Consider the following 25,937-nt stretch of genomic DNA (forward strand, 5'->3'; position numbering starts at 1 on the left):
GGGAATTGAAAGTCACAATAACCTTGCCATATAGTGTCTATTTATGAAGTTATCTTTTTATTTGCTTTCAAACTTTTGGTTTGTCTAACTTGCTATTAATCTTTTAAGAAATAAATTTTAGGTAGAATGATTGACAAAATGTTTTCCATTCAATTGTAAGGTCCTGATTCAGATCTCCAGAACCTATGGAAAGCCAGATGCAGAATACACCTGTATAACCCAACACTCCTTTAGTGAGGAAGGAAGCACAGGCAAGAGAATCGCCAGCTTACAGGCCAACTGTCTGGTGTACACATGACTAACAAGAGATCTTGTCTCAAACACAAGTGAAAATCAAGGACTGATACTTGAGGTTGTCCTCTGACCTCCATACGCATGCTTTTCCATGTAACCAGGCTTTAGTTCCCAGCACACATATGGCAGCAAATAATCCAAGGAATCCAGTACTCTGTGGCTTCCAAGGATAGGCACTGCATGTAAGTGGTTTATAGACATATATGCAGGCATGATACTCATACACAAAATAAAACTTCAAGAGAAAGAGATGAATTTTGATTTCATGCTCATCTAAAACTTGTAGGAGCTACTTCTTAATCAAGTTTTAAAATCATATATTTAACTACCAAAGTTAATGTAAAAGGTTAAGCAAGCCTAAGGACCTGCATTTGAGTCTCCAGCTCTCACATAAAAGCTAGGCATGGCTGCAGGTGCCTGTAACCCCAGCATTAGGAGAGAGCGGCAGATTCCCGAGAACTCAGGAGCCAACCTACTTAGCCTATATAACAAGGTTCCTGTAGGGGACAGTAAGCTACGCCTGTTAGAGGCATGGTCAAGGTGAGGTCAGGATGACTCTTAGGTGGTAGCGAGCACATGGAAGGCCCCTTCTCTCTGGCCTCGCCGCTCGGCTGCCCTGGGCATGCTCTGGCTTGCATTTGGCTGGTGAGAGATTGTCTTCCACTGCTACTGGAAACGACCAGACCTTTTTCCGAAGTGGGGGGCCTTCTTGAGGTCCCCTTCGGAGTTTCCCAGCCTTAACGGGTTCCCTTGCATGGCCCTGCTCGATCTACACTCATTAGTCCAGTGTCTGCCCTTACCACATCTCCTACACAATCCAGAAGGCAGTGGCCTTTCACGTGAGGGATCGTTAGAATTTCTTTGCCTACAATTTCTCCTTATATGTCCCACTCTACCACAGCTGAAACATCTATGTTCCTGATGCTTTCGTGGACTCCTGGAATGGGCTCTTCCTACCAGAGGCTCTGATTCATAGTAGTGATGAACCCTGGCCTCTTGGTACCTATATCGATCCCTGTAAGGTGTTTCTCCTTCCCAAGCCCTTCCGTCATCATCTCTGGGACTCTTAATCTCCTGCTGCCTTTTGAAACCTCTTGGGATAGCTTCTCCTAACCAGATTCCAGCATCTTGCACATTATAGTCAATGTGGGCAGTATGCAAAACCCATTCTTCTAGCAGAGCTGATCTGATCTTTAAAGGCAAAAGTATTCTTTTGCATATTGGGTTTGCATTATCATAAGCTATTGTACACACAATCGAATGTCTTACTGCTGGATCTGTTACTTGTAAGTCTACTGCTCTGGTCAACCAGTCTAAGAAGTCCCAGAATAGTTCTGTTGGTCCCTGTTCTATTCTGGTATAAGCTTCCAGTCGTTCCCCTGGCTCATGAACCTCATCCCATGTGTTTAGTGCTGCTTTCCTGCATAGGGACAGCATATGGTCGTCATATTCAGCCTGAACCTGTGGGTCAGCATAAATACCCTCTCCCAAGATCTTTTCTAGAGACAAATCATGACTGTCTTTAATTGTTTCACATTCAAGAAGCTTTTCTTCTTCTCTGAAAAATGCCTTCCATTTGATTTGACAAGAATTGCTCCTTTTGTTCCTTGATAGGTTCCAGTACAAGAGACCTTCTCTTAAGATGTTAAGTCAGAGAAAGAATGACACCAAGACATCTAAATTCCTTCTGTGGCCTCCTGATGCACACATGGATAGAACATGCCTAGACAGTCACATGCACACACCATACACACACACACAAAGTTAATATAAAATCTCAAGATAAGGTAATTTGCTATTTTTTACTCAAGACATACAGGCAATTATCTTTGGCTCTTTTAACTAAATTGATGGAGTCAAACAATTTTAAGTGAATCCTGCATTTCAAGTCAACTATAAGCTGTAGATATTACATGCAGAAAAAATTCCCTAAGGCCCTAAATTGCAATAAAATTATATGGCAGTTTAAGGGGATAAAACCTCCAAAGAAGCATGTATACTATATACGTATATGTATGTAGCACATGTATGTGCTTGTCTAAAACATCACACTGAAAATCAGAAATTATAATTTAAAAATAAAAATACTACTTTATTTTACTCTAATAGAAATAGGCCTTGTAGCCATTCCACTTTCAGGAGCTTCAAGTCTTTGTTTTCTGCATTCTTTACCTGTTATGTTACAGAAATAGGATTAGCATTAACAAGAGAATTATGTAACCCTCACTCACTGACAGAAACATATTTATTTACTTGCTTAGTCAACAAATATTTTAACATGCATCTTGCATGTTAGACATTCTACCTGGATAGATATAAAGTAAAAAGAGAGTCAGTCCAGGGTCTGTCTTCAAAGAATGTATAGTACAGAAACAAAGATGGCCAATAAGTAAGGCAATGTATGATGGTCTCTCTGGAACAAGCTCCTAAACGCCCCTATCATTTTTCTTTCCTAAGGGGGAAGAAGTCATTAATAAATGCATGACCACTGCTCTTAAGGGAAATAAACAACACACTGGGAAGGCTAAGGCAGGAAGATAACCATGACTCAAACTTGCCTGAAGTTCCACATAGCAAAACTATTTTAAAACAAGTCACAAGTTACCATACTTTAATATATGTTATACAGAAGGACCATAAAAACAAAAACAAAAAACCTATACTATCTTTTCAATGAAGATCTTTCTGCTATATTCTGTAGGCTATCCAATATGTGTCAGGCACTTTACAAACACTTAAAATAGCTGTTCTGTAAGACTGAAAACTTTGTTGTCCTTACTCTTTATATCTAAAGAAACTAAGGCCCAGAGATGCAAACCCAATTAGTCTCAGTCTTAATCATTATACATCCTTAATCTTGCTACATGGAACTAAATACATCCCACAGCGAAAGGGGTTTTTGTTGGAGAGCAAACAATATGGCTTGACCTTCATAGCTTTAATAATAAGTAAACTCTAGGAGCTGTGAATGAGTTCCTCATTGGTTACTCACAATCTCCATCCTAGCAGAGAAAGACTGCAGGAGAGAAGTGGGGCACACTTGTACTCATTGCCTGTGTGGCAGCCTAGTCCTCTGCAGAGTCCCCTCCCATAGTAAGCCCCTAGCAAAACTGATACAGTGTCACCAGTTTGGAAGTTCCTTACAAAAACCCTGGGAAGGTTAGCAATCAGGACAAAACCCCTGACATATCACCTTAAGGAAGGGACAAACACTGGACATAACTGCTGCAACATCAGTGGACTGTGTGTGTAATAGTGAATAAAAACAGTAAGTGAAGCCCTGTTGTTCTCCCTATTTCCCAGTGTGTTGAAATTTCATTTTATTGCCATTAAAAGAATAAAACTACAATAAAGTCAGGCACAAAAGGGGAAGCAACCTGTGACTTCCTAGGACACACTATGCACACTGTAGTTTGTATCTGAGATGCTTCCCCCCCCCCCCCCGTGAACATTTTTTCACCTGCTAGTAACAATATTTAGGGAGGGTGTGAAAACTTTAGGTGGGGCCTCAATGCCATAAGTCTCTAGTGATGTGCCATTAAAAGTTGTACCTGCTCCCAAGTTTCTTCCTTACTCTCTCTGCTTCCTGTCCACAAGATGAGTCCTCTCCTCCTCATACTCCTGTTTTCATGATGTTGGACCTTACAAGGAGCCCAGAAAATGGAGCCAAAGGATCATGAGCAAAATAAATCATTCCTTTTTGGTTGCTTTACCAGAAATTATGTTAAAGAAATGAGAAAATAACAACAACAGAGGGCATGTTGTTGTGGTGATATTTTAGGATCTAACAACTAAAGCTTGCCTGAAGATCAGAGTACAGAGCTAGCCATAACCATAGAGGCCAGGTACTACTTGTGTTACACACCTTTAATCCTATCAGACACACTAGTTAGCCATAGAGTCCAGGCAGTGGTGGCACACAGCACTCAGGAGACAGAGGCAAGTAGATCTCTATGAGTTCAAGGCCACCCTGAGCTACAGGAAATTGATACAATCTAAAAGAGAAACAGAGCTCACACAAAGGTGATTTTAGCACTTGGGAATCCCACACCTTTAATCCCAGCACTAGAGAAGAATACAAGGCAGGAAACAGGAGCTCAATCTGAGGTTTGGTGGAGAGCAGTGCAGTCTGAGGCAATCTGAGAATGCAGTGTGAGGACAAGATCGCCCTTTCGGCTGATCATTGGTAGAGATGAGAACTATCTAGTGGCTGGCCACTTTGCTTTTCTGATCTTCAGTTTTAACCCCAATATCTGTCTCTGGGTTTTTATTATTAAGACCAATTAAAATTTGTGCTATATGTTGTCAACAACAAAAAGCAATGACATGGCAAATATAGCACTGTATGGACATGTATAACATACACCTAACTCACATTTAAGAAGTGGCAGAGGAGTGATAGATTTCTCAAGGAAAATAACACATGGGATTCAAACTCAGGACTCTTGCTTTTATGTATGTGAGCAGTGCTCTATCACTGAGCAACATACAACGCTGCCCCACATTTCCATCTATAACATCTTTTTGACTTTTTGATTATTTTTTAAAAACCTTTTTAGTTGGTAGATAAAACTTTATATTTATACATTGTTTTGACAGGTATTCTATTTTCAGAATGGGATGGTGGTTATATGATAGGTGAGCCTTCCTTAATAGTGACAGATAAACATGTTTTGAAGGATATATATGTGCAGATGGTACCCAACTTAAGGCTGTTCAATGTAAGTATTATCTTCTCTACAGCAGTGGGGAAACAACAGGTCCTGCACAGAAGCCATGCTTCAAATTTGAATTCTGATCTCTTCACAGGCTAACAACATGCAGTACAATGCTGTCTTGTGACAAAGGATAGAGAGTAGCAGCTCCCAGTCACCATAACATCACCAGGGTAAACAGCCCACACCCTGCTATGGCCAGCATTGCTAAACTTAGCACTCAGGTTAGGTGGCATTAACTTCTGACAGTATTTTCAATTTACAATAGTTTTGTCAAGAGCTATGATATTCATTCTGAAGTGAAACAGGTATTCATTATTAGGTAATATGATTACCATTTTTGTGGGATAAACATTATATCCACTCAGAATTTCTCAAGAATATATGAACTATAATTAGCATATGATACATCTCTTGAGCTTAATCCAGTCTTGTTTTTTATAGTATCTAATTACTTACTAAACATAATAATTACTGTTTTTTTCCCAATTTGTTTAGTCAGTTTGGGTCAAGGCCTTGGTATGTAGACTAAACTGGCTTCAAACTTGCAATCCTACTGCCTCAGCTTCCCTTCCAAGTACTGTTAATAATCATGCACCATCAACCCATTAAAACAATGTTATTCCTCTGAGCTTCTTTTCTCTTCCTTTTTCCTTAAGTTGCAAATATTTTATGAACTTTATCCATTTATATTTGCACATAAATGCACAGATTTACACTAACACACTGGATAGGGCTTTCTTAACAGTAACCCACACTGCAGAGGGGCCTGCAACCGTGTCACTCCCCAGTATCTTTACATCGTTTCTCTTCAGTTAGTTTCTGCAGAAATTGCACCCTCATTAGTGGTAACAGCCTGGCCACCAGGCTCATTTGATCCTACACATTAGGGCATCATTCAACCCACATTTGTTTCTGGTATAGAGCACAGAACTGTTTCAGTCTACCAAGGAGCAAGCTTCACTGTCTTCTATAAGAGGAAGATAGTAGTTGAATGGAATAAGGAAGGTCTGAGGGTGGGTCTACTGCTACCATGCATATGCTTCCAGGGTCCTGTCTTCAGTTCTGCCTAACACCAGCACACTGACCTGATGAATCTAGTTAAGTCTTTCAGTAAGTGAACACAGAGCTTTTTCTAGTTTCTTACTGACTTTCCCTGCAGCAGCTATGCGTTCTTCACTTCCATCTACTTCCCAACTTTGGAACTGTACTGATAGCTCTTGTCTGCTGTTCTCAGACCTCAGAGCTGAGCCCTTTTTCTTAATGCTATAACTGCAGACATTTCAAAACAAGACCTAACAGAGCTTAGTGCATGCACTCAACCTGTCATCTTTAATGAGGAACGTTCATCTCATCCTTCAGCACTAAGAATAAAACACAGCAAACACAGTTGAATTAGCCTCTGAACTTCACTAGCCTTTCTTTTCTAGAGATAAAGTTAGGTCACTTTCAAATAGCAGTTTTTGTTCTTTTTAAAATTATCTAAAAAAATTGCAAAACAAGGAAAATATTCATTAGAATGTTTTGTTCATCTTAGCAAACAGCATGTTAAATAGCAGTAATAGGAAATAGTTTTGGTTAGCCCTTTTTTGAAAGAATAAATTGATCTTTATCGATAAAATAGTATCATGAATATTTCATATAGTCTTAACTAAAGCACTGGAGAACAATTCATATTGTAAAGTATATGCAAATATTTTGTGTACTTCTGACCATTGGTACAATTTTTTTTTTTTTTTTTTTTTGGTTTTTTTAGACAGGGTTTCTCTGTGTAGCTTTGGAGCCTATCCTGGCACTCCCTCTGGAGACCAGGCTGGCCTCGAACTCACAGAGATCCAACTGCCTCTCCTCCTGAGTGCTGGGATTAAAGGCGTGCACCACCAATGCCTGGCTCCATTGGTACAATTTTTTAAAATTGTTTTACTGAGATATAATTTATATACTATTAAGTTCATCCATTTGAAATGTACAGCTTTAGTAAATTCACAGTTTTACAATCATGATTATACTCAGGACTTAGAATATAACTATCACCCCAAAACTTCCTTTGAGCCCATGCAATAGTTGAATCTTCATTACTCTAATGTAAAGTTTGAGCAGCTTTATAAAGAAGGGGGGATTATTTGTGTACAGTTGGGAGGAGTAAGGTCTGGGGCCCACATATAGAGACAGCCTTCTTGTTGGTAACCCCAAAGCAGCAGAGAGTATCACATGGAAAGATCGGGGTATGTATATGCATGTATAGCTCTCCCTGTTCTGATCCTAATAAGAGCCCAAAAACCCCACCTACAAACACCACAGTAAGATCACTTTTCCATTTTTCTAATACCTCACTGTCACCTTTCCAGTGATCCTGTACAGATTCTCTATTCCTAAGGTGTTATCTTGTGGCCTCAATCTTGGTTCTTTTCTGTCATTTTCAGCCGTTCCAGGGTTTAGGGGACGGGGCAGGCCACACTCTTAGAGCCTCTGCAGAAGTGGCTAGGCCTGGCACTGTTTCTCGGCCAACTTCTGTGGATCTTGGTCATGGAGTCAACCCCAGTACCACAGCAGAGGTACAGGCGCTGTGTTGTGGAAGCAGCTAATATATAGAACCAGTTCTCATGATAGGGATCAAGCTCTTAATGTTTGGCCAGTTTGACTGTGTCTATCCATTCAGGAACTTTCAGCTTCCTGAACTTTTTGAGTAAGGCTGTCAGAACTCTGTCAAACTCCTGCTGGTTAACATCTTTTACAGTAACTCCAAGTATCACACCTCCCCCAATCTGCCAGCTAGAGAAAAGGGAATGGCAGGGTTTCCTGGGCACACAAGTTGGGCATCTAGTTTAATTTCTTCGAATTAAATCTATAATCAATTTTTGTTACATAAAGAATAAAAAATCATCCTGTTTCAGCACCAGTTACTGAAAAGGCCAAGATTTTCCCATTGGATTTTTTTTTTTTAGCTTTAGCTGTCAACTTGACACAGCCTAGAGTCATCTGAGGAAGTCTCAACTGAGAGATTGGCCAGTGACCTGTGGCCTTGTCTGTTTTAAGTGATGACTAATGTAGGAGGGTCCAGCCTACTGCAGGTTGCACCATTCCTAGAAGGTTGCACTGGACCTTTTTAAGAAAGCGAGGTGTGCAGGAGCCTGTGAGCAAGGCAATAAGCAGAGAGCAGTGTTCTCAGAGCTCCTGCCTTGTGTTTCTGTCCTGACTTTTCCTCAGAGATGATCTGGAAGATAAGCCCAAAAAACTTTTTCCCCATATTGCTTTTGGTCAGTGTTTTTAACCCAACAGAAAGAAAACTAGGGTGGGCATCTTTGTTAAAAATTGAATTTATAGCAAAACATAGCTTACATCTGCTCCATTACTGACAAGGCTGAGGCAAGAGGATTATGAATTCAAAGGCAGCTGAAACTACCTAGAGAGCCCCGTGCCTGCCTGGGTTATATAATAGCCCAGGTGAAAACCATTCTATTAATGTGGTAAGGAGGGGCTGGAGAGGGAGCTTGGTGATTAGCAGCACATACAGCTCTCACAGAGGACCCAGTTTCTAACACCCACATAGTGGCCTACAACCATCTGTAACTCCAGTTCCAAGGGATCCAATGCCGCCTTCTGACATCTATGGGCACCAAGCACACATTTGTACACATACATATATGTGGGCAAAACACCCATACACATAAAAAATAAATCTATTTTTTTTAATTAAACAGAAATAAGGATTTATTTCTAGACTTTCTTTTCTATTCCATCAATTTATCAATCATGCAAATGCAATACTATTTCCCTATTTTGCTTACTATAGTTCCATACTAAATTATATAAGCGTTCCAACAATGACTTTTTAAAATTTTTAATATTCCAAATTCTTTGCAATGCATACTAATATGGGAGCTAGCTTATTAGTTCCACCCCCGCCCAGGCATATTATTAAATACACTGGGAGATAACTGACATTTAAACAATACTGAATCTTCTAGATCATGAACGAGGTATGTGCTCTCGAACATCTCTGAAAAATACTGTGTAGATTTAGCATGCAAGTCTTAGACTTTCTATGCAAAATTCATGCCTAAGAATTTTTTTGTCTTTTATACTATACTGATTAGAATTATTTAGGATTTGCTTATTTCTGTGCATGTGTGTGAGTGTATGTCCTTGTGTACAAACCTGTAGCCAGAAGAGAACTTGAGGTCCCTCAGAACTAGAGTTAGGCACTATTTGCTGGACTTGTCATGTGAGTAGTAAGAACTCTAACTCTAGGTCTTCCTAACTGTGCAAAAAGCACACTCAACTGCTGAGTCATCTCTCCAGCCCACTGCCTTTGATTTTTCTGATACAGAATCTTATTGTCTGCAGCACAAACTTGCCTTAAACTAATGGCAATCATCCTGCCTTTGCCTCTCAAATGCTGGGATACTTAATTTTACTTGCAGACTACCATAGCAAATACAGAGAAACTCAAGTGATTTTTGTGTACTGACTTTATATTCAAAAACCTCTGCCAAACTTACCTGTCAGTAATTTTTGTAGGTTTCCCCAGAATTTTCTAACTATGTGATTAGGTCAACATGAATAAAGACAATTTCCATTTCTTACCTATTTTGCTGTCTTTCCATTCTTTTACTTGCCTTATAGCCCACGCTAGGATCCATAATTAGATAAAAGTAGGGAAATCTAGTGTTGGTGGTTTTTTCTTGACCATGGGGAGAACAGTTTTTATCCATTAAGTGTGACATTTGCTGGAGGCTTTTTTTCCAGCCTTTAGTTTGTTAAGGGACTTGCCTTCAACTCTTCATCATTATAAATTTTACAAATGCACAGAATTTTCTCAAGTACTTTTACTGTGTCTGCTGAGAAGATCACATGGTTTGGATCTTTATTCTTCGAGTTACAATAATTTATTTTCAAATGTTAAAATAAAATCAGTGTTACTCACAGAACATAGGAGGCAAAGGCAGAAGGATTAATACAAATGTGAGGCCAAGCTGGTCAAATTGTCTAGTTCCAGGACAGCCAGGGATGCTTGCTTGCTCCTTAAGTCATATATTTCTGTTAGTACTTTTCCCTTGTTTTCAACATCTACCAAAATGTTGAATCTACTAAACAGAGAAGTTCAGTAAGTTTGCCAGAGTTCTTATCAAAGTTTTGATCCAAGTAAGATTTTTTTAATTGTTTTAAATTGTAGGTTATTTTGTGTCAAAAGAGGGTATCAGATCTCCCTGGAACTAGAATTATAGATGGTTCTGAACCACCATGTGGATGCTAGGAACTGAACTCAGGTCCTCTGGAAGTGCAGCCAAGTGCTCTTAACTACTGAACCATCTCTCCAGTACCCATTTAAAATTTGTTTTGTTTGGTTTTTTGTTTGTCGAGACAGGGTTTCTCTGTGGCTTTGGAGGCTGTCCTGGAACTACCTCTTATAGACCAGGCTGGTCTTGAACTCACAGAGATCCACCTGCCTCTGCCTCTCAAGTGCTGGGATTAAAGGCATGAGCTACCACTGCCTAGCTCCATTTAAAATTTTAACTATACTTTTATAAATGTATTTTAAAATTTTTTAACATTTTATTTTTATGTGTCTTACCTGAAAGTATGAATGTGCACCACATACATGATATACCCCACAAGCCAAAGAGGGTATCAGAGCCCCCTGGACTGGAGTTACAGACATTTGTGAGCCACCATGTGGTACAGGGAATTTAACAGGGCCCTTTGAAAGAGCAGCCAGTGCTCTTAACTGATTAGTCATCTCTCCCTATAAATGTAGTTTAGAACAGTAAAATAGTACTATGATCTGATACTAAGTTTTTTGTTTTCCTTTTAAATTTTTCCTTTTTTATTTTTAATTTAGATTTTTTTGTTTGTCTAATCTAACTAAACATCTTTTTTGAAAAATATCTTATTTTTTCACATTATCCTGACCATGAAACCCATGAAGGCAGAAACTGCTTACCTTTTTTAGGACATTTAAAAAAAACTTTAAAATTTTTTTTCATACAATGTTTTGACTATATCCTTTCCTCTCCTCCAGCTCTCCCCAGATCTTACCCAACCCACACAACCTCCTATGCTTTCTCTCAAAACACACACACACTCTCTCTCTCTCTCTCTCTCTCTCTCTCTCTCACACACACACACACACACACACACACACACACACACACACACACACACGTCCTAATAAGGTGTACTAAAAGGCATATGTTAAGAGTCATGGAAATAAGAGTTTAAAAAAAAAATCTAAATTGGTTGGAGGTAGATTTCTTATTCTGTAGCAGGAGGTAAAATCCTTTTAAGGATCAGGAAACCAAAACCCAGGCAAAATCACAAGGACCTGTTAGGGATCCCAAGTTAGAGGTCACTAAACATTACCTAATTTCCCGATTCTGCCATTTCTATTACACTACAGACATGGCTTAGCAGCTCACAGAAGAATAATTAGGCAAGATTTAGACAGTTACAAAATGAAATTTGGAAATTCATCTGAACCTCATCTTCCATTATTATAAGGGAGGGCTGTAAAGTTAATTGTATAGCAAGAAGCTCAAACAGCTTTTTAAGTGATTGGCCTATAAGGGAATGCACCTTGAGTAATGGTTAAATACATCCCACCAAAGATAGCTGAGGTCTAGTCTGATCAGTGTAACTTAGATAAGCAGAAAACTATGAGTTGTACTTACCCGTTTTTAAAGTGCTGATAAAGGTCTGCAACAGTTTTTGTTTTGTTTTTTTTTTCAAAACAATACCAAACCAAGAATACACTGGCATTTATGAACACTTTCGAAGGAAGTGAGACCCTTAATCTAGATTTACATTCTTTTCTTTGGGCTTTCCCTCAAGAACATCAAATTACAAGCGGCTACCCAGGAACCACTCAATGACTAATTTGCACCGGCACCATTATTTCTCGTTCCCATTTGGTGAATTAGGTACTAAAATTTAACCCTCCCCTCTACTATTACAAATTAAATAACTGGCATCTGAATTACACAGCAGTTCTCTGTTGTTTAGCATGAAGAAACCATAGACTGTGCTCAGTTCTAAAGGTAATATAAAAAGAAGCTTAAGAACCTGAAAAACTTGAAGGCTTGCCTCAAAACCAGTAATTGAAAAAATGGGGTCTGAAGGCTAGATGTAGGCCAAATAAGAATTTCATTTGGTTTGTACAGCTGGTGATGATTATGAGGAGGAGGAAGAGGAGGAAGAAGATGGAGAAAAAGAGGAAGAGAGGAAGAGGACTACTACCCTCTTTAAAAATGTGGCTATTTCCTTGTTAAAAGTATGTATTCCCAGCTTCTCTCAAATAAAAGTCTGGCAATACTGGATCTGAACTGTCACATGGTAAAAACTGACCAGACATAAGAAACCATATTCCCATTTACCTGGGACATTTGCTACTGAGGTCACATATCAACTGCCCTTTAACATTATCGATGCAGTGCTGTTTTTCTTATAAAATTCAAAGAATAAAAGTATACTTGGTGGATAAGTGCATATTTTTTAAAAAGTATGATCCACTCTTCTCTTTAAAGCAGTAACAAAGCTAGAATCAAAGAAATAAATTTACCTTAATCTGAGTCTGTTCGATTGACTTTTCCCATATCTGCTGATCATATGCTCCAATCTGAAATAAGGAGCAGGCTATTTAAGTGACGCAAAAGCAATCTTTGTATCTAAGTCAAACCTCACATAGCCATCAATCTATTAAATGTGGTTGTCTGGAAAACCTATTTCTTACATAATAAATACATACTTTCAAGGGATGTTTCCAAAAACAAAACAAAACAAAAAGAGGACTGAATCTAAAAAGTAAAAAAGCAACACAGGGAATATTTTCAATTAAAGATCACCTAGAAGATATTTCCAATCCCTAAGGAAAATATCAATAGGAATATCAGAGAGGAATAAAAGGTAAGGGACAGCTCAATCAGACGACAGTAGCAATCTGAGCCATGCAGATAAGAATTTCATTCTTGTCTTTAGAAAAAAATTTAATTTGATAATTTGCAAGGCAAAGCATTGCAGCAGTTTGTGTATGCAGCCTGGAGAAAGGTGACTTACAGCTCACGTCCTGGAACCTGAAGCTGCGTTTATAATGACTTTGCACATCATTTTTTTCCAGTTATGTTGAGATATTACATAAGAATATGTGACATTACTAAACTTAAGGAAAGTAGCACTACTCTACGGGAGTTTTTCTGCAGAAGTATGGTTTACAAATAAAAATTACTGCTGTTACCTTCTTCTGATACCACGATATGGCATCTCTCTCATTTGAGGCCATCTGTGTCTCCAGCCAGAGAGTAGGATTTCACTGAAAACGAAGGAACTGTCTCAGTAAGTCCAGTTGTTGAAGGCGATTGTCCCGTTTGGGGTATGACTTAAAATCCGATTCTCTCAGCCTCGCTATCAGCTGCTCCTTCTCCAGCTGTTCGCCAGGAAGAAAAAGAAGAGGAGGGGGCGGGGGGATTGGGCACAGTGGCGACCGAGAAGCCTCTGCACCATGCGGTGCAAGTATGGATGCAGGGGACAGCAAGTACCCGAGCTGGCCTCCCGCGCCCTCCGCCTTCCCGCAGCCGGCTCACCTGGTGCCCGCTGCCAGGCAGGCTGCTGGCCGGGCCCCCGCTCCTCAAAGACCCCGGCCGGGCCGGGAGGCCGGGGGCGAGGCGGCGGGCCCGGCAGGCCGCATCTTCCCCCAGAGGCCCGGACACCGGCGGGGCCGTTACCATGGAGACCGCGGCGGCCAGCCCAGCCTCTGAGGCAGCCGGCCGCCCAGCGCTCTAAGGAGCGCAGCCTGCAGCCACAGACGCCGGACCTAGGCGGCCATCGAACGGGCCATGGTAGAAACCAGGAACCAACTGGAAAATGATGGGAAGGAAGCGGCAAGGGTGCCTTCTCCAGCCACCTCGGCACCCTCAAGAGCTGGAGGCCGGCAGCCAGCCCCCGGCCGGGGCAGCGGCGCGCGTCGTCCGTGAGGGATTAGCGGCGGCTAGACAAGCTCAGGGTGCGATCAGCCGCTTCCGCCTTCCGGCTCCGCCCCCGGCCGCCTTCCCGCCGCTTTGGCAGCCCGCGGCAGCCGCCAGCCGCGCAGCCAGTAACCCTAGACGCTTAACGGAAAATCACCTCAGAAACGACCCTCCCAGCACCCATCGATTCTCGGGAGGCTGGTCCCGACATTCCAGAGGTTCCTGTGCGGGTCTGTAGAGTTTAGCATGGTGTCTACTTCATATCCGTGTCCCTTTGGGGGGATGAGGTCACAAACTAGTGGCGGGCACGAGTTCTCCGTTCTTGTTGATGGACAGATGTTTGTAAATTGACGCGGCCTGAAACGCGGTCTGGCGGGCTGTGGCTTAGCGATTTCCCCCTGGGCTCTCGGCCACTCTGGGACTTAGACTTTCTGGTGCCCACACAAGCCTAGTTAAGGATGCACAGGGCTCCCACCGCTGGGGACTTTCCGCAAATCAAGAGAAAATGGCTGTAGACACTGTTTTTAAGTGATTCAAGCAGAGGTCAGGAGAAAGGGCAGTTACACTCTGTGAATATTTGAGTGTATGCCCACGGGATTTCTAAGCTGCTCTCCTCTTTTCTGTACATTTTGTGCACCATTAATGGCTTGTTCCCAGTGCCATTGTCTTCAGCTTATTTAAAGCTGTGTCCTTTCTTGCCGTGGGCACAAAGCATTAGGTGATGTAAGGCTAATAATAGATAATAGCTGTCACTTGAGGCTGACAAAGAGGCAGTCTCCAACCTATAGGCATTCTTATAAGCCATAAAACGGTGTCAAATTAAGGTTTTCCATAATGTAAACCTACTAAAAAATAACACCCACAGGAATTATTTTTAAAATTTACTTCACCCACACTTAGGCAGTGGTCTTCTCTGCTTTTACCCCTTTAACTGTTAAGGAGTAAACTAAAAGCTTCGAAGCCCTTCAGTATTGCTGAACATTGTAATTCAAGGCAACGACCAACTAATTGGTAAAAGAAAAAAAATTAAGACCTAAATCAACACTAATAACAAAAGCATTTGACTTCATTGCTGAACACACAAAACTGGTTTTCTGGGCTGCGGTGGTAACTTGGGAAATAAAATTAGCAGTACAGTAACAAATCATTTTCCAGGAGCCCTGTTAAAATATTTCAGTGTTTTATTAGGATGCTGCTGTATAAGGCAGAACTTTTAACCCAAAACAGCATTCAACCCCCTGCTCCCAGTAATGAACTCCCAGTGATTTTAGGAAATTAATTCTCACCTGTGTTGTGGAGATAATTACCTACCTACTACTGGCTATGAGACCCACAGACGAGTCACCAAGATGAGATGCCTACTGAGAACTAAGTGCTGTCAGGACAAGCACCTCAACTACAGAGTTCACCCAAAGTTTAATGAGGAAAAGAACCCATTTTGTTGTTTCCCATAGTCCATCCACATCTAAACATCTCCATTATTATGCCATGCATTTTCCCAAATACCTACTCTGCCAAAACAAAAGCTTAAGGCAGTTCTAAGCACACATAAGCAGCAATAAGAATAACTGTCACAAATGAAAGCTTCATTTTCTCCAAAACTAGTTGCACCTCAATCTGGATGTTTCTGACCTTTTCTTTAAGAAAGAGAAGTCCAAGGTTTTCCTCTAAAGCTTAAAAATAATAGGGCACAGAGAAAGAGGTGGGGAAGGGACTATTAGTACTCTACAGACAGGTTCCAGGGAGGCAATGAAAACTCCCATGCACTATTCATTTTGTGATGAAACATCAGTAAAGGACAAATCAGACTTTGTTTATTAAAAAAATACTTTACAGAGAAAAAAAACTATGCATTCCATTGTCCTATTTTACAAAGAAATAGCTTAACAATTTAACACACTTAGACAGCTACAAAAAAGCACTGTGTTAAAAGGATTATTCACACAAATTTAGATTTAAGACTATTCATTAAAAACCTTTTAAAACACTTGTTAATGTCAATAAACAAACTAAGGCCACACAAACGCAAATAGTCCGCCAGGCAAATTATACATTTCATCTATATGCAAAGACCTCTTAGATAAATTAAAGCCACAGGAAAAAAAAAGTCTTAGCTGCCAATCAAAATGAAGTTTAGTCACAGAAAACACTATTACATGAAAATTTACAACATGTGATAGAAGTAGTACATAAGTATTTCTTTAGAGAGAATTGAAAAGTGCTATATTTTAAGAGACAATGGTCTCAACTACATGCACGAGTGGATCCTAGAAAATTTATGAAGATTTTTAAAATGGAAGGCCATAATATTTATGGATACTTGCTTTTAAAGCAATAGACTTCCAGGATGAGGGTAAGTCCTTTATGCACTTAAGAAAATCACTGGTGGTGTGCATCTCCTCTACTTGCATGACCAGTAAGTACAGCTACAGAGTGCCATGAAAACATGAAACTTAAGACAAATGGGAACCTCTGGCATGTGCTACTGAAAGGGTGACACAGACTTGTTAGAAAGACACAGACTCAGTAATCCTAATTATCCTCAATAAATACAAATAAATGTTAAAAGGCAAATACAGATGAAAATATAATGGGCTAATATTAATGATAAAGGATATATTCACTAGGAATATATTTTCATGGATTTTGGAGTCTTGTTCCTATATTAACTCTCCTTCTAGACAACATTTATACAGGGAAAAGCAATAAGCAAAAGTTTCTCAAGTTATTAGGTGAGATCTTTATGCCTGTTAAGACTGATACATCTTTTCCTAAAGTTCAGCAAATGATTTAATAAACTCCTTTCCCCATACAAGAGCTTATAATATTAGTGAGCTGATAGTTCAACTGTTTGAGGGAACGGCACTTTCTAAAAGTCTTTAAGTAAAAATAATGTATCAGTAAAACTTTTTAAGTACTTAATAAGCAAGTACAAGTTAAGCCTAAGAATTCATTTTTCAAGAGTTAAACTTTGGAACAGGGAACCAATATGGAGGTTATTATTATTGCTTTATGAATTTGGGATACCTCTCAGAATCATAACCCTAGCTCCTAGCCTGTCTTGATAAGTACAGAATGACCTCTGGGGAAGGGAAGACTTTTATGCTTTTTAATGGTTACCATAAAATCATTATATTTGCTGTTAGGAATATTTGTTTATTAGGTCCTTTCCATAAGCATATTTTTAAATATCCCTCTGATCCATAAAGTACTAAAACATATAGCCACATTCTGCAAGTAATCTCAAGGGTTGGCACAACAGATAACATACCAGAAAGGAAGATTAGCTTCCATTTCAGTTACAACTTCACTGCCATCGTTTCTTTACAAATCAGAGGATGCCAGACTGTTCCATGCCTCACTCCACCAAACCAAATAGTTTAATGATTTAGAAAAGTTGTGATCATTTGTATCGCTCAACTAGGACAGTTTTGAAAGCAGCAAGAAACTCAAAACTTCTGCTTTTATATTCATCAGTCTTTAAAGCATGCTATCAAAATCTAATACTCACATAGGACATTCAGAGTTTCCAGATACATTACTAGCTAAATGTTTCTTTCCATTCTATTGTAATCTAATATACAATGAGACTTCATTAGTACATGATTTTCAACATTTTTATATTGTTTTTAATATGTTTATCCTGGAGGTGAGGGTAGACTTTTGTAAAAGGAAAATGGAGATTTGCGTTTGATTGTAGGTCTTTGCAGATCCGCTGGTTCCTGAGTGATTACACACAGTGCTGGCTGTCAGGAGACAGTCTCCTTGTTTATTAGTAATGACCAGCTTAGATGACAGATGGCATCTGCTGGATGGCAAGTGGGAGATGGGGAAATCGGATCTTGGAAGACAAGAAAAACAAAAATAAAACTTTTTGCGTTAACAACTTTTTTTCTTCATGATTATTTTTACAAGCAAATGTTGCCTGAGAAGAATTTTTCTTTGCACAGCCTGGTAAAGCTCTATGAAATTCTTCTGGACAGAAAAATAAAAATAACAAATAACCTAAGCCCATTCATTTTGTGATAAACCCCTTCTCCACAAAGTAACAACAAAAAATACCCTCAAAGGTCCCTTAAAAACTAGTTTGATAAACTAGAATTTATACACAGGATTTAAAAACACCCCTGTAATAATCACATTACCTTTCATACCATTCTAATTACCTTATTTACAAGGATAACTAAAAGCAACATCACTTCCAATTCATAAATGGTTTACATTGAAGTGTTTCCCTATTTATTTGTCTTCGTCCTTTGTAACAGAGAATACATACATATACATATATATAAGGAGTAATACAGATTCTAACTAATCACTGTAGTATTTGCTGATGTTTACTTTTCTATCGGTTTACACAGTGACCTCTATACTCTGCTAATATGCATTTAACTACACAACAATATTGCACAAAGTAATATTTATATAAGATTTAACCTATTTCAGAATATTTTTAGAGAAACTTCATATTTGATATTTCCAAAGATGCAGCTAAGTTCCATGGTGACAAACATAATAAAGCAGCATCTTTTTCTTTTGCCTATGTTAATGCAAATATTTCAAATCTCACCATCCAGGGGGAAAAAAATCAAATTGCACTGTAACCAGGTAGATACAAGAATCTGGTCTTAGGTGTGGGGAGTACTCTTCCTTTAGTAAACAAAAGGCCTACTGAGTTATTAACTAAGAGAAAGTAGAATGCATAGCACATGAACATTCCAAATAAAAAAATGACTACACTATTTATATGAAGGAGGCCCATTGAAAACAAATAAATATCCAGACCCCAAGCTTCAGTCCACCTGAAACTTTAGGATGGAAGTCTAATGCCTATTACTAGAAAATAGCAACACAGACTAACAATAAACAAACCCAGGTTTTCACCAGATAAAATTGTAAAGTGTTTCAAAAGTAGATGCCAAGTTACAAGAATAGTTTCTCCTAAGTATGATGCTCAGATATTGCAGCCCTCATCAGTAAGACTGGTATGACTCTCTAACTTTGATATTGTGATCAGTTTAGGGAATGTATCCATAGATGTGAGGATACTCGGAAGCAGAACAACTGGTCAACATTATCACCTTTGCTCAAAATAGCCTTCACAGTTACTATATATCCTAGAAAAAAATTAATGAGCCATCGATAATGAATAACCAAGCATTATCTGTCTTTAGATTTTTGTTTAATTGACATATCCACTGGGTTTTAAATAACGGACACAAAAAGACAGCCTTGATCAGAAAGTGCCATGCTTCCTCTTTTGCTAAAAAACAGAGAGCCACTCAACAATTTCCTTTAGAAACTATGTCTTCTTTGTGGTTAATACTAAATAATTTACTTGACCATGTACCAGCTGCAGGAGCCTTTCCTGCAACCAATGCCATTTTACTATGGAAACTGATGAGGTGCCATGAAGACACAAGTACTAAACCATAAATCTTCTTTCTACTACATAAAGCAAATATGGCAAGAGACAAGGAAAGATAAAAACCAAGGGAAGTGAATCATTTACCAAGTGAGAACCTGCTATATCAGAGAATTCTGGTTTTGATTTGAAGAAGAGATTGAATTGTTACCTCACACCTTAAAACAGAAAGTAGCAGCAGACCCACTATTACGTACTGTACTAACGGGATAAGATACAACTCTTAGCTTTGCATAATCTGTGTAAAAAAGATATGCTTGACATTTGTGGAATGTCATTTCTCTTTATAGAATTATAGGCAAGATTTCTCCAATAAAACTTAACTTAAGCCAGTTATAAAACTATAACTTCACATCAAAATTTAAAAAAGTTAAAAAATGTGTTTGAATATGTACATATTACACAGGAGTGCTTGGATGTTCCTGCAGACTGTGTTGCTGCTCAGAGTCCAGTCTACTTTCCACCTTGAAAACGGGAACAGGCTGAGTCTTCAGATCCTGTAGATGAAGTTCTGATGGAGGTGGGAAAGACGACGGAGCAGTTGTCAAAAGCTGCATCTCTCTGCATGTTTCTTCAGGTTCAGTTTTTATTCTCACACACTGGGAGTCAACTTCTAATTCTCTCTTTCCAGGTAAACTACAGTCCATGTTGGAATTGCTTTCTGTGTTTTGAGCGGTTTCCACAACAGGGTGGTACTGTTTAAGCCTTATATGCCAGGCTAAGCTGCATACTGCTGACACTGTTTTGAACTGATGAATGACATTTCTAGGGATGAAGTAGATATCATTGTCGCAAAGCTGAATTCTAGCATAGCGAATTCCTTCTCGCCTCATTTGGTTTAATTTTGCTTCATCCACCCACTGTACACACTAAAAAAATAAAAATAAAAAAAAAAAATAAAAAGGCAAAAAAAATTACATGAGACTTAAAATATGTAATGATTCAAACAAAATATTTCAATTCACACAGGAAAACAGTATGGCAAACTGTTTTAAAACAAATATCAAATCTTAAGAAAGCATGGTAAGTTAATAACAAAAGACTGTCAAGATAGCCTATGGAATCAGTACATGCTTGAAAGTGCAGCTAAATATTAGTATTTTTTTCCCCTCAAGTCCGTGTTTCTCTATGTATCCTTGGCTGTCCTGAAACTCGCTCTGTAAACCAGGCTGGCTTTGAACTCAAGAACTGCCTCTGCCTCCTGAGTGCTGGGATTAAAAGATGAGCACCACCACTGGAAGGCTATATCAGTATCTTTATCACACATAAAGGTAACCTTTAATCTTCCCCTTCATATATTCTGACATTTTGTAGTTGAAATTAGACTACATATGGCCAGAAGTGAACAACTGGACCCTTCTTTAGCCATCTCAGGCCCACCCTCCATCCCAAAGATTTTGGCTTGGGAAACTCTCTACCGCACACAGAATTTAATAAAGATAAAGTCAAATTTACTGTCTGTGAATCCAATTATAAAGTAAAATGCCTAATCAAATGGATCCAGATGCTGTTTCCATTATCTCACTGAAAGGGTAATGAGAACGTGAGAATTATTACCTGGGAAACTGGAGGTTCATGAAGGTCTAACTGGAGTCTCTGTACAACATCAGTAAAGTCCTCAGCATGAAAACAAATCACATCTTTGGTTATGCGAGGTTGATCACTCCTAATATTAAAAAGACAAAGTTTAGGGACTAGTATCCACAATGGAAAATGACAATTTCAGTTTCTAGAATGCTACTTTTAGCAAATAATAAATAAAATGCCTGTCTTCTAGAGGTTAAGAGTGCACTTCTTTAATCAGTTTTCAAAAATAAAAGCAAATCAATAAAAGGATTAAAAAAAACAAAAACAAACAAACAAAAAAACCAGGGCTGGAGAATGGCACAGCAATTAAGAGCACCGAGGTTCAATTCCCAGCACCCACAAGAAGACTCACAACTGTCTGTAACTCCAGTTCCAGGGGATCTGATACCCTCACACAGACATACATGAAGGCTAAACACCAATGCACATAAAAATAAAGCTTTAAAAAAAATTTAGGTAAGAGCCAGGTGGTAGTGGTGCATGCCTTTAATCTCAGCACTCAGGAGGCAGAGGCAGTCAGATCTCTGTGAGTTCAAGACCAGCCTGCTCTACAGAGCTAGTTCCAGGACAGCCTCCAAAGCCACAGAGAAACCCTGTCTCAAAAAACCGAAAAAAGAAAAAAGAAGAAAAATTAGGTAAGTGGTTAAAAAGTCAAGCAATAATGGCTAAAAAGATAGTTTTTTTTTTTTTTTCCCCCTAGCCTCGAAGCAATCTTTCATGCTGGTGCATACCCACAATCTCAGCAGCACTTGGGGAGCTGAGGCTAGTAAGAGAGGATCTTAAGTTTGAGGCCAACCTGATCTACATAATAAGTTCAAGGCTATGCTGAGCTACATACACACTGAGACCCTGGGTCAGAGGATCTTGGGTTTTATTTGTTGTTGTTTTGTTTTGTTTTTAAGTTTTATTCTAAATGGGATACATTTGCTGCTGTCTCATTAGAGAACCTGAACTTTGTTATAATAAAACCAGGCTGAGCCAGGTGGTAGTGGTACACTACTTTAATCCCAGCACTCAGGAAGCAGAGGAAGAAGGACCACTGAGTCCAAGGCAAACTTGGGGTATGGAGTAAGTTCCAGGACAGCCAGGGATACACAAAGAAACCCTACTCAAAAAAGCAAAAATAAAAATTTTAAAAAATTTACGTCTCTCTACATACTACATATTAATGCAAACATTCAAATAAAACCAAGCTCCAAGTGAGTGTAAAATAGTGCAGCCACTACAGAAAACATTAACAGTACAACAGTTCCGAAAAATAATAAAAAAGAATTGTCCTATTATCTAGCAACTCTACTTCTGGGTATTGAATACCAGGGACATAAAGAGATACCTACATACCTATGTAACAATCAAAGAGTCAATGGTAGAAGTGAACCCAAACAGCTACTTCATGAACTGACAAAATGGTATACATGAGTCTGTGTGCACCTGCATGCACATATGTGTAAAATGGACTATACTTACCTTAAAAGGGAAATAAAGTCTGATACTTGCTACAACATGGGTAAACTCTGAGGGACATTGTTATAATAGAAATGGCTGATTAAAAAAAAAAATTTCGAACTGCCAAGATGCCTTAGTGAGTTAACAGTGCCTACTACCAAGCCTGACTACCTAAATTCAATCCCTAGGACCCAGGTGAAGAGAAACAGCTCCTACAAGTTGTCCAACTGCTACACAACTGCTGTAGACACACCTCACACTCACACTCACAAAATAATAAGTGTAATAAAAAATTCCTTTCTGTCACTATGATTAGTCTTAGATTGCATTAATTATTGTGTACATGCATGCACATGTGTGTACACCAGTGTGTGTGTAGGTCAGAGTCCCAAGGTGGTCAGGCCTAACAGCAAACACCTGTAATCCACTAAACCATCTCACTGACCCACTAGGATTACTTTTTTTAAAGGAAAGGGTGGAGGAAGTATGCTTCCATCTCTATGAGACAGCAGAAATATAAGAGAATGCATAGTGGTGGCTCTCATGATGTACGGATGAGGTGAAAGCAGCTGTGAGACATCAAGTTTCAGTTTTGCAAGATTAAAAACTTGTAGAGCACTGTTTAGATGATAAGCTATGTTATACAGATTTCACCCACAATTTAAAAATTGGTCTCTAACTTTTTAAACAGAACCCACATTTTCTCAGACATTATCCAGCCCTGTAGTTTGGTTCCTTTAACTTACCATTCACCAAATTGTACAGCCTTCAAAACCCCAACAGCAGCCGTACTCTGCCAGTCAAACCCCTGACCTACATGATCAGCATGAGCTCTTGTCCTGTCTTCAAAGAGAACTTCTCGGGGTTCACTTGTCCGAGGTAGGTACTGGAGATTTTTAATTTCATTCATTGATCTATAATTGATTTGGTTGTGAAACAAAGAAAAGTACAAGGAAATAAACAGCAAAATTAACAGCAGTAAGGTAAAAAGGTCTGCAACAATACTAGGCATGAGGTTTGAGATGAGTACAATGATTATATGATTTCCTCTCTTTTCCTGTAGACTATACCTTTTTAGGCTCAAATGAAGAATCTGAATACATGAAAATTCTCTAGACAAGGACAATATATAGGTTTAAAGCTATAAGCTTTTTATCTTCAGCTCAGTCACCCTATTTACAACTCTCAAAACACTCTACCAGGAGTTATATTCGGTCTCCTTCCACATTAAATGGAACTAATATGGACAGGAGGAAGAAAAATGGGAGAATGGATAGAAATAAACATGAAAGAGGCATGAGCTGATAGCTATTGATTAAAAAACAAGATGAGAGTTTATTATATTCTGCTTTTTATGTGTTCAAACATTTCTAAATATAATGATCTAAGGATAACAGTAAAGGAAATGAATTAGTGAATTAACAATACCAACAAAACAAATTTTGCATGGTGGATGGAAAACAATGTCTTAACAAAGAATGTCAAAGGGCTAGAATAGTCAATAAGGAGTCAGCAGACAAAAAGACAATGGACCTTGAAGAAACTGGAGTCAAAGAAGGCAGGCACAGTAATGATAAGGAACAAAAATTAAGTAAAACTGAGAACGGGAGGCTAATGACTGTAGTGGTTGAATGAGAATGACCCCATAGGCTCATACATTTGAATGCTTGGTCCTTAGTTGGTGAAATCATTTTGGAAAGGATTAGAACCTGTAGCTTTGTTGGAGGAAATGTGTCACTGGGGTTTTCAAAAGCCCATTCCAGGACAGTCTCTCTCTCTCTCTGCCTCCAACTTGCAGATCAGGATGTAAATGCTTAGCCTGTAAGTGCAAACCTCCTCTCCATGATAATCATGAACTCACCCTCTGAAACTGGAAGCAAGCCAGATTAAATGCTTCCTTTTGTAAGCTGCCTTGGTCCTGGTGTCTCTAAGTAGCTAAGATAAAGGTGAAACTCTGCCAGACTCAGTATCCCTTGCAGGGGAATGTTAGGCGTTTAACCCAACGGAATAGAGAATGGCCGCCACTCAGTTCTGCATTCTTCTCTCGGTTTTCTTCACAGTCCCTGATTTTTCAGCAGGCATCTGATCATTCCCTGAGTGATCTCATCTATAAGCTCCAGAGGTAGAGCTAGATGAGTCCTATGAAATTCAAAACTAGTTTAAAAAGAGAGATAAACCAATGCCTGCTACAATGTGGACTCCATTTGACAGTATGACAAGAAATTGCTCAGGACTCCTTTGGGAAATTTCCTAGCTCATAAAAAAGAAGCATAAGAAAGAGTTTCTTCTATTAAATATAGTCAGATTCAAGTATGATGCCTAGAACTTCTAAAACTATCTAACAAACATAAAGCCAATATGAGCACAAAAGTCTAGGCAAAAAAGAATGATTGAGTAGAGAATGGAAGTGATCTAGATTGTAGAGGCTTAATATTTAGTTAGCTACTGACCACATGGTGCCCAGAACTAACCTTTCCAGAATTCTTGATATATAGGGTAATTTTTTTATTGTTTCATTAATCACCCTGAGTCAAAATTCTTGTTTATAGCCATTACCATCCTCATAGTTTTAGCGAGAGAGAGAGAGAGAGAGAGAGAGAGAGAGAGAGAGAGAGAGAGAGAGAGAGACTGCACCTTCTTTTCTAAATACACTGACTTTGCCATCTGAATAACCAAATTCTCTAGATAACTGGACATCCTATTTTTTTTATCCACTTCTATGCCTACTCACTCTAATGTGAAACCTATCTATTGCCAGACTGATTGAAATATAGAATCTTCACTAACTACAAAGATGTATTCAAAGTATGAATGGGTCACCAAAGAATAACCAATTATCTACAGATAGCAGACTGACAACAACCAAAATTCACAATAATGACACTTAAAAATACAAATGTTAGAAAAAAAAAGTCAAATAAATGTTTCCAAATAAAACCAAAGAGATCAGTAACAGGAAAAGCACTTAGAGGCTAGAGAGGTGGCTCAGTGGTTAAGAGCATTGATTGCTCTTCTAGATCTGGGTTCAATTCCCAACATCCACATGTTCACAATTGTCTGTAGCTCCAGTTCCATAGGATGACACCCTCATACAGAATGAATCTTGGCAAAACACCAATGCACATAAAATATATATTTTAAAGTTGGATGTATGATATTAAAAGTATATAATTTAAAAAAGAAAAGAAAGAGCATTTAAATCAGGGAGTGCTATTCTTCAGCTAACAGGAATGGGAGGATTCAGGAAGGAGGGAGGGAGGGGGTAAAGAAGGGCAGGGAGGAAGAGAAGGAAAAAAGGGAGTAGAGGAGACACATGCTGAACAAAGGAAATTAAGTGTGTTAAAACTTCCAGAAATAGAAACAGACAAGAATCCTTAAAAGTGCCTATCCAGTGATAACAATAGTTGGAAAATGAAATCTCCATACTGCAACTAAATTATCAATTAATTAATAACAGATAAAGAAAAATGCAGAATATACTAACTCAGCATATCCTCCATTTCTTAGAATGAT

The 25,937-nt window shown here is 38.9% G+C and overlaps 2 protein-coding genes across 12 annotated transcripts in view; both read right to left on the minus strand.

Annotated features, from left to right (window-relative positions):
- The window catches only part of Phtf1 (putative homeodomain transcription factor 1), a 41,976-nt gene extending 27,970 nt beyond the window's left edge, over nucleotides 1-14,006 (minus strand). For 4 of the 10 annotated variants that reach the window (XM_027393856.2, XM_027393859.2, XM_035450875.1 and 1 more), the window contains exons 1-3: nucleotides 13,586-14,006; nucleotides 13,240-13,428; nucleotides 12,568-12,624 (exon numbers count right to left, since the gene is read on the minus strand). In XM_027393856.2, the coding sequence (XP_027249657.1) occupies nucleotides 12,568-12,624; nucleotides 13,240-13,284 (102 nt within the window). In that variant the 5' untranslated portion in view covers nucleotides 13,285-13,428; nucleotides 13,586-14,006. The remainder of the gene's footprint in view (nucleotides 1-12,567; nucleotides 12,625-13,239; nucleotides 13,429-13,585) is intronic. The other 6 variants (XM_027393857.2, XM_027393851.2, XM_027393858.2 and 3 more) reach the window with 4 other exon arrangements.
- Nucleotides 14,007-15,758: 1,752 nt separating this feature from the next.
- Rsbn1 (round spermatid basic protein 1) overlaps nucleotides 15,759-25,937 on the minus strand; it is a 44,265-nt gene continuing 34,086 nt past the window's right edge. Inside the window, exons 5-8 of one of the 2 annotated variants that reach the window (XM_027393850.2) lie at nucleotides 23,171-23,338; nucleotides 20,949-21,057; nucleotides 19,787-20,260; nucleotides 15,759-17,807 (exon numbers count right to left, since the gene is read on the minus strand). In XM_027393850.2, coding sequence (XP_027249651.1) covers nucleotides 19,790-20,260; nucleotides 20,949-21,057; nucleotides 23,171-23,338 — 748 coding nt within the window. In that variant the 3' untranslated portion in view covers nucleotides 15,759-17,807; nucleotides 19,787-19,789. Of the gene's footprint in view, nucleotides 20,261-20,948; nucleotides 21,058-23,170; nucleotides 23,339-25,937 lie in introns of both variants that reach the window. The other variant, XM_027393849.2, reaches the window with a different exon arrangement.

Source organism: Cricetulus griseus (genome assembly GCF_003668045.3).
Source record: "Cricetulus griseus strain 17A/GY chromosome 1 unlocalized genomic scaffold, alternate assembly CriGri-PICRH-1.0 chr1_0, whole genome shotgun sequence".
NCBI lineage: Eukaryota > Metazoa > Chordata > Mammalia > Rodentia > Cricetidae > Cricetulus > Cricetulus griseus.